The sequence below is a fragment of the Juglans regia genome, chromosome 6 (genome assembly GCF_001411555.2).
Source record: "Juglans regia cultivar Chandler chromosome 6, Walnut 2.0, whole genome shotgun sequence".
Lineage (NCBI taxonomy): Eukaryota > Viridiplantae > Streptophyta > Magnoliopsida > Fagales > Juglandaceae > Juglans > Juglans regia.
The window spans coordinates 7,904,637-7,914,063 of record NC_049906.1 but is presented as its reverse complement, the minus strand read 5'-3'; the positions used below and the strand labels follow the sequence as shown (position 1 = coordinate 7,914,063).

The window sequence follows — 9,427 nt, the reverse complement described above, 5'->3', positions numbered from 1 at the left end:
GAGACTCCTTTGGACGTAATGTACGAGAAACTCTCGTTTCTCTAACAGGAGGGACATAACGGACCACCAATGATGCTAACAGGGTGAGGACAATCGAAAAACTATGCCGCATTAATGGCATCATTATCTGAGTTACACACTATATTAATGACATCGTTGCATAGTGCCATATCGCGTTAAAGAATTTTGACAAAAAGAAGTATACGAAGGATACGGATTCCATGGGGGTAGACATGATTTATTCCCCGACTTATGGTATAAATAACAAGTCTCAGGTACGATAAAATTATCTGATCTCTAAACTCTCTCACTTATTTACAAACTTTTAAGATAATTTACTAATTTTGACATTGGAGACTCCCTACCCCAAAGCCCCCATCTCTTAGTTGCCTCATTTCCCAATTTTTATAAGAACTTGAGTTACCGAAACACCCAAACACATATAAAACATACGTTAACCATTATGGCATCAATTGATTGTATATATGTTTTTTAAAATAGACTATAATTCTAAGTAAACTCAATTTAGTCATAAGAATATGTCATGTCACTACAGTAATTTTGACTCCATCAAGCTGATTGTTTCGAAGATTAAATAAATTTTATATATTTTAAAATGTGCAAGTCCATATATATCATAAGATCTTATGAAAAAAAAAAAAGAAATTTTTTACGATGAACCATTTTAAAGGCAGTACATAAAATTCGTACATCCTAAAAAAGTGTATAGCACTCAAGTATTATATAACTCATAAATCATTGATTAGACAAAAAAAAAAAAAAACTCATAAATCATTGTATGTGTCTATTTTTTTAAATTCTAAAATAGAAAGTAACTGTAAAAATAACTTGAATTGGAAGGTTAATCAATTGGGCATTAATTATGGTGTTATATCTACTATTACGTAGAGAACAATATGAAATCCTGAGTGATATAATTTTATTACTTTCTAGATTTGTTCCGATTGCTATTAGACCATATTCATTAATTGGGAAAGATTTTTGGTACGTCTAATTGTCCACTGAGGCCCACCATATCATGAATCTATGATCTTCAATCTTAATTTTTTATTATTTTTATGAAAATAATAATTGGGGTTGAATTTATGAAGAAAAATATTCTAATTATAAAGTAAATATATAAAAATAATTATATAAATTATATGATTCGACGTGATTTATAAAGATATTTTTATTATAAAATAAATTTAATAAATTATATGAAATTATATTAATTTATAAAATTATTTTTATATAATGATATTTCGAAATAGTTTCGGTGTGAATGAACTCGACGTGTATAGTTGGAACAGTACGTACGCCAGTTTTCAGAGGGAGAGTGATTATACGTGTAAGCTGGCTGGGCTGCGAAGATGACGCGTGTCTGTTTGACAGCTGTATGCTAGTAACTGCCTTGCCTGGAAGAATCCTCCAACTCTCAACGGCCAAGACCGGTTACTCCCACCGGCTCAACCAGTCATTCTTATCCTCTCTTATATATACCCTCTCACGCTCTCTCTCTCTTTTCTGTCTAAGAACTAGGTGAGGCTCAGCCTCCCATCCCCCCTTAACCAGAAGCTCCGATTGTCGGAAAATTTCCGATTCCGTTAATTTGCTTCGGGTTGAGGTTGGAGATTTGTTTTTGATTTCCATGGCCTCCACGAGGAAAGATGTGGATCGGATAAAAGGTCCATGGAGTCCTGAAGAGGACGAAGCGTTACAGAGACTGGTCCAGAACTATGGGCCGAGAAACTGGTCTCTGATCAGCAAGTCGATCCCCGGTCGATCCGGTAAGTCTTGCCGGCTACGTTGGTGCAACCAGCTTTCGCCTGAGGTGGAGCACCGACCTTTCACTCCGGAGGAGGATGAGACGATCATCAGGGCCCACTCTAGATTCGGAAACAAGTGGGCTACCATCGCTCGCCTCCTCAATGGTCGCACCGATAACGCCATCAAGAACCACTGGAACTCCACCCTCAAGCGCAAGTGCTCGTCCATGACCGAAGATTTAAGCGACGACGCGCATGCGCAGCAGCCGCTTAAGAGATCAGCTAGCGTCGGTGCTGGCTCTGGTACTGGAACGGGCACGGGCGCCGCCTTCTCTGGCCTTTACCTGAACCCGAGTAGCCCATCGGGATCCGACTTGAGCGATTCGAGTTTGCCCGGAATGTCGCCATCCCGAGTCTACAGACCGCTCGCGAGAACTGGCTCTCTAACTCTGCCAACTCAGCAGCTCGACACCTCGTCTTCAAATACGGATCCTCCAACTTCTCTGAGTCTATCTCTGCCCGGATCCGATTTGTTTGATGTCTCGAACCAGGCTATCGGATCCAATCAGTCCGGGAGTGCCACTCAAGTAGTACAGCAATTGGTGCCGCCGCTACCGCCAACTCCACCTGTGCCGGTGGCGCAACAAGCTCCGGTGGCAGGGCAGAACGGATACGAGAAGCAGTTTTTCAGCGCGGAGTTCTTGGCGGTGATGCAGGAAATGATCAGAAAGGAGGTGAGAAATTACATGTCTGGGATTGAACAGAAGGGACTGTGTAATATGCAGACAGACGCCATTAGGAACGCCGTGGTGAAACGGATTGGGTTTAGCAAGATCGAGTAGCCAAACAGACCTACTAGTCTTTAGTTATTGGAAATGAGTCCCAACCATCAAGGAACTTGCTTTGGGAGAAGAACGAAGCAATCCTAGCCCTTTTTTTTTTTTGCCCTTTTTTGTTCAAATTTTATGTTTCTTTCTTTTCCTTCTGGGTTAGAATAGAAAATAATTTTGTTAGTGTACAGTGGAAAAAATGGGGTTTGAACTTTGAAGAAAGGGAGAGGGGGGGTTAAAATCCTGAGAAAGATGTCATAAAAACGAGAAAAAAACAGAGAATTTGATCTTCCAACGAACTGTTATTGGCTATTTTTCATTAAACAACGAGAAGGAAAGGCGTGGGAGGAAATTAAAAAAAAAAAAAAACAGTTAAAGTAATATTTAATAGTGGTGGACAATGGAGTTTTGTTTTCTAGCCCGGCTACTTGATGTGATTGACAGTGGTGATTCTATTTTTCCCGTTCAAGCATTGAATTAATAAAATATTAAAAACAAAAATCACAAGATAAATGTTACGTAAATACTGGAGTTATTCTAAATTTTTACAAAGTTGCATAAAAATCACATTTTTGGGGTGGCCCTTACCCTTTTTTCCATTATGAATGTTAGCTTGTTAGTGAAGGGTACGGGTGTGTGAGGCCATGATGAAAGAGGGAATTAGAAAAGCCGAAGAAAAATATCTTCATCATTGTTGGGTCCACCTTCGTATATGCCTTTTGGCAACTAAGGATTATGCGGGTCGGTTTAGTTAAAGATTTTGTCACTGATTATGTCCAGCCACTTGTCAGCTTTGAGCGTTGCTACTCCTATTGCCTTAGTCAAATTTTAGTTGAATTAGTTTATTCCTTCTTTCTAATTTTCGTTTTACTTACTACTCTTTCTTAATATGCAAATGATGAGAGTAACTCCATCCGTTTTCTCTTAAATCCTCATCCATGAGAAGAATTTTTTAACTCATTACTTGAATTTGTTGTACTCTCTTTTAAAAAATTAAAAAAGTTTAAAATCCATATGAGTTTTTTTAAAAAACAAATGCACGAGGTTTAGAAGTATTTTTAGTCAAGATGAGATGAGATGAAAATTAAATAAAATATTATTATAATATAATTTTTAATACTATTTTTATTTTGAAATTTGAAAAAATTTAATTGTTTATTATATCTTATATAAAAATTTAAAAAAATTATAATGATTATATGAGATGAGATAACTTCATCTATATAATCAAACCAAGCCTTAAACCTTAGTCCTGAAGTCCAAGAACTTGTCTTTGCAAAGCAAAGAGGAAAGTAGTGAGCCGGTGCCATTGATTGGAAGCATTGGTTGCTTTAACTAGAATTAATTCAGTATGGAGATTGGAATATCAAAAGAGTAGTGCTACATATATTAAAAACTTTTACTTATAAGACTCATTTTGTCAGTTTTGTTTTTAAATTTAAATTTTGAATTTTATAATTTTTAACATATCAATAACTAATATGTGGTGAAGTTTTTTATAAATTTTTCTTAAATACATTTTATCTCAAAAACATGTATATTTGTGCACTCTTAATGGATGTTTGGCAAACAAAATAGGGACAAAATTTATTAGTATAATAATCATTTTGCCGCGTCAGCCAGTTGAAGACTGACACGTACCATTTAACAGGTTTGCTGTAATTCATGTTCCAATTGATTTTAACAATATTAATTGACCACTGAAGTTCTGGAAATCTTCATCTTGCATTTGAAGCCGCAAATGTTCCAAGGACTTGCAGAAACTCCTCAGCCATTTTGCTGCCGCATCATATGTGAATTTGGGCTCTACAAATTATACTTTATGTAATCTCTTAACAGGACAACTTCATAGAACATGGCTTCTTGTTTCAGCTTCTAACTCCTTGAGTAACCTTTGGTAATTGGTTGGGCAGCTTAGACAAATAATGGTTTAGGCTATAGATGGTTAGAAGTTCTAAAGTTAAATAAACTGAAAATCCATCTTGGGCCTGTGATGAGTAAAAACGATTCATAATCATTATCAGTTTTTTGGACCCGGGTAAGTTGGGTTTATTTTGGAAGCTACTGGGCTATGACCTAGAGAAATTAGAATCATGCACAATAAGTGGGCTTGTCCAGAAATAGATATTATCCCAAAATTTTCATATCATCCTATCCTATCTCATTCTCAAACATAATTTAAATACAAAAATTTTAAATTAATCATTACAAAATTTTCAAACTTATAAATTAAAAATAAAAAATAATTCAATTTTTTCAAATTTCGAAACAAAAATAAAATTATAAAACTATGTTCTAATTGTGGCCTATTATATTTATGTTCCCAAATCTGTAAGAAACATCGTCACACCTAGAACTTCTAGGATTAGGATGTGAAATCTTTTACTTCGTACAGGTAGCTTTGATAATAGTAAATAAAACTAAGACTTCTAACAAGGAAGACATAATATTTCTCTCTCTAAGAAAACTCTCTTCCCCTCACCAAAAACAAGTGAAATACTCATAGGAGGGGTTTGCTCCTCCCCCTCCCTCATCAACTCATTCATTTCCTCTGCTGTTGGATTAGAAATCTAGTTTGTCTTTCCGTTTAATTTCTCTCTATTTTTCCTTCTAGATAAAAAAAAAGTCAGATTTCTCATAATATCTGTAAGAAAGTAAAAGTATCGTCATCTGTAAGTTGAGCACTTGAATTGGTCTAAAAATGCTTATTGATAAGGAAACAATAATTCTATTTATTAATATTATTATTACAAGAATTATTATTGTCATAATCCAAACACTTAAAAAATACCAAACTTCGATGTTGACCAAAATTACCAAAATCTGGTCTAATTGTTATCTTCAATAATTAATACAAAGTCTTAATTGTACTATTTAAAGAGAAGATTAATACCATGCAAGTCATTCTCTCAAAACTCAATTCTAGTAGCACCCTCTTTTGTTAAAACATATGCTAGAATTGATCTCTCTTATAAAAATGAATTTACAAACGAATTGACCTTAACTACAAGTGGGTCTTTTAAAAAAAAAAAAAAAAAATCCCAACCCCCCTCCCCCCGAACGTCATGACATTTGACATGATCTTTATGCATGTAACATGAAAAAGAAAAATCTCCTCAAGTTATGATAAAATTTTCAGAGCGTGAGAAACAAATAAAGTGGGCTCTATAATATTTATTGCTCAAAATATTTATATGAGTAACAATAAATACTATTAGGCTCGTTTTATATGTATATCTCTCATATTTGAACCCTTTAAATTTGGTCTAAGAACTTAAAAAAATCTTGATCCATGCATCACATCCTTTAGAGCAAATTAAAAGACGCAACTCATGAATATAGAAGGTGACAGTTGGAAACTCCATTTTGCTTTGTAAAACAACAAAATTAATTCTCTGAATCCAAATATATACAACCGCGCGGTGGTAAACCCAAATTTATGCACATAATATCTCATTTGGGTCTAAGCAAGCTGTCAATTTCAGGTCCTACCAAGTTTTATATATATGCAAGCAATAATGCAGAAATTAATTATTTTAATCTAATACAGTAAACCAGGAAGGACCCAAATCAAATTTTATCAATTTAGAGCAATGCTAGGTACAGTCCTCACTTAGGGACTGTATGTGCAGGTATAGGCTATTTTAACTTTAAAATTTTTTAAAATTACAAAATTATCCCTCCTAAAATAATATTTTCTCTCATTTAAATAATATGCCTGCACATACAGTCCCCACTTCAGGACTGTAAACAGAATTTCTCATCAATTTATAGATGACCATATATCTTATTTTTCCAACTTGGTGCTGTCTTTAAAGCTCCTTTATGTGGGAAGGCACTTCGGTTTTATTTCTTCATTGTATGGATTGTGCTGTTTTTTTTTTTTTTTTTTTTTTAAATTTTTAATTTTGAAATTTCCATATAGTATCATGCTTCTTCCATACAAGGAAGAAGCATTTTAAAAAATCAAACATTGTAGGGCGTCTAGTAGTTAATAAATTTGAAATTTCTTAAGCAGACCATAAGGACTTTGCTTTAATTTTCAATTTTTTTTTTCAATCCTTGTCATAAAGTGTGTGATGATCGAGACTATAAGGAATGTTTTGGGTACATCAAGGAAGAATATTTTATCCATTTGTAACATGTCATGCAATCTACATCAACTAGCATTAAAAATATTGTTTTGCCGTATTATAGAGTCATGGTCCAAAATTTCTGTGCAGGCCTAACCCAGAAAGTCAATACATATGAACCTACACACATTATTAAAAATAATGATATTTAAAAAAAAAAGAATGATGAGACATATTTAAAGTTATAGAAAAAAGTAAAATTATATAAATACATTTTATATTTTAGAATTAATTAAATACAATCTAGATTTAAAATTTATAACAATGTCATCCAAACATAAGAAAATTAAAAAAACTTTCCGAAACGGAATAGGACCCGAAATGTCAATTCTGACAAGAATTTGATCGGATTGGTAGTAACGGACTAGAACAGGCCGGAATTTCGAGCGAAACGGAATGAGAAGGTATAGCATATTGGATACTACACCGAAAAGGAAAATTCTGGTCAAAATGGCTGGAACGGAACAAAATTTAAAACTTTTATTAATAGCCTTTAGTTTGACCCTTTGTTGGATGATAGAATCACAACTAGGCTTCCAAGTACACATATAGCTCCAACACTATAAGAAAAACTTTTATTTGTGATCAAGGATTTGCAATGAAAATAAACATGGATGTCTTACAAGAATGAGTACCATTTCCAATCATAGATTAACATCATGATCACTGTGACTATCACTTTCTTGGCGTAAAAACATCTCAGCTACTTGGCTCATGCTGGGTCTTGCGTCTCTCTCTTCTTCTAAGCACTCCCAAGCAACTGTTACTAGAGTGTCCATCTTACACATTTCATAATTGTCTTCTAGTATTGGGTTAACAATCTCTTCACGCTAGGAAGCCATTGCAGCCGCTCCATTCCATTTTTCCCTCACCCAAGTAACCATTCTTTTGGATTCTGTCTCCCCTCTACTGTCTATAGAATGGACACCCCTTGTTGGTCCCTTTCCCGTCACCAACTCCAATACAACAATTTCGTAGCAATAAACATCCACTTTAGAGGTGATAGGAAAATTGAAAATCTACTATGGAGCAATGTACCCTCGGGTTCCTTTTATTGATCTAGAGAAGCTTGAATTCTCGAGGTTTCTATTTTGTAGCTTTGACATCCCAAAAATCTGCCACCTTTGCTTGATAGGTAGAGTCCAGGAGTTTGTTCTGGGACTTTTCGTCATAGTGTAAAACCCACTCTAAACAATCTTCGTGCAGATAAGCTAGGCCTTTCACTGTGCCCACAACAATGTCAAACATTTTCTTCCAGCAAGTGCAAGGGGTGAGAGGTTTTTAGCTAAAGAACCATGTTCCATGTACTTGTACACCAAAAGTTTATGATATCTGTAACACCCTATATTTTAGTATATTTTTAATTAAAAGATTATTTTTATTAATTTAAATATTGATTCTCTTGTTTTAAGTTTATCAGATTTTTTGTTAGTTTATTTTTTATGATTTTTAATTTGCGAAAATTATTGTTATATACTTTCTTAATATTAATTATTGTTATACATTTAAATTACTCTTTATTTTAAATTAGTTTATTGTTGGGTTTAATTATTTTATTTTCATTTAATTATTATGTTTAAATTATTTTATTTAACTTGCTGTTTTGAAATCTTTTTCATTAGATCATTTGTGTGACCCAAGATGTGAGGATTGAACCTCATTTCTTTCCCTCACTTTTTCTTTTTTTATTTTCCTCTTTTTCTTTTATTTTTCTCCTCATTTATTTTTCTCCTTTCTCTCTCTTCTCCTACGCGCGATTTCCTTCTCTCTCCCCGTCTGTGCGTCGTCCACCATAGCGTTGCTGTGCGCCGCCGTGCGCCGTTTGTGAGCATCATCGCCCCTCCCATTTTCTTCCCCTCTAGCCGGTGACCATACCCTCCAGTTTCCAGCTCCTCTCACGCCGCCGTGAGCCCCCACACACGGCTTCAAGCTGCGGCACCCCTTGTGCTTGCGTGTTGCCATCGCGCCACCATTGGGCACCACCGCTTCACCACATAACTGGCTACCCCCAGCTACCTAAACCATCCATCCTCAGCTCCGGTCTGCCATCGGTGAAGTCCATCCAACTCCATTTCTGTTTTAGACTTTCTGGACTTCAACTGCCCTCTACGCTGCCACCCACGGCCAACTACCACCACCATTAGTTTTATCAACATTCCTAAACTCTTTCCTAATAATCTCAAGTCTTCGTTTGTCTCCGTTCAAAATCTAACATTTTGAGACCAACGGCCATAGTGCATTTTGCACTGGTACGTTGCTGTGCCGCCACTTCTAGTACCTTCGTGATCTTTCAAAAATTATATTATAGCATTGTAAGTATTTTTCCAAAGAACTTTTGTGATTTAAATGTATTTTTGCACTAACTCATATTTACTGCGAATTGATTGGTTATGCCGGACTGAGTCCGTGGAGTAAGGGGCCAGTTGGATTGGAGGATAGAGTTGTTTGTGTTATTGGACTATGTTGTGATTTGCTAGTTGTTAAATATATATATTGTGTTATATGCAATGCATTTACATGCATGTTCATGTTTGTAACTGAAAATTGAATTTTCACATAATTGCATACATGTTCATGTGTATATTTGAAATACTGAGTTTTTATGTAAGAAATGATTTTGAGTATGTTTGAAATGATTTGATTCATTGGTTTGAGAGAAAGAAAAAGAGACTGTAGGGATTGCGGTAAGTAAGGA

The 9,427-nt window shown here is 35.0% G+C and overlaps 1 protein-coding gene across 1 annotated transcript; it reads left to right on the top strand.

Moving 5' to 3' along the window:
- Window positions 1–1,481: 1,481 nt before the first annotated feature.
- LOC108979468 (transcription factor MYB44-like) lies at window positions 1,482–2,968 on the top strand. The gene has a single exon (XM_018950143.2). It carries the CDS (start codon window positions 1,652–1,654, stop codon window positions 2,609–2,611), a length of 960 nt encoding a protein of 319 aa, XP_018805688.1. The 5' UTR covers window positions 1,482–1,651; the 3' UTR covers window positions 2,612–2,968.
- The last annotated feature ends 6,459 nt before the right edge of the window (window positions 2,969–9,427 follow it).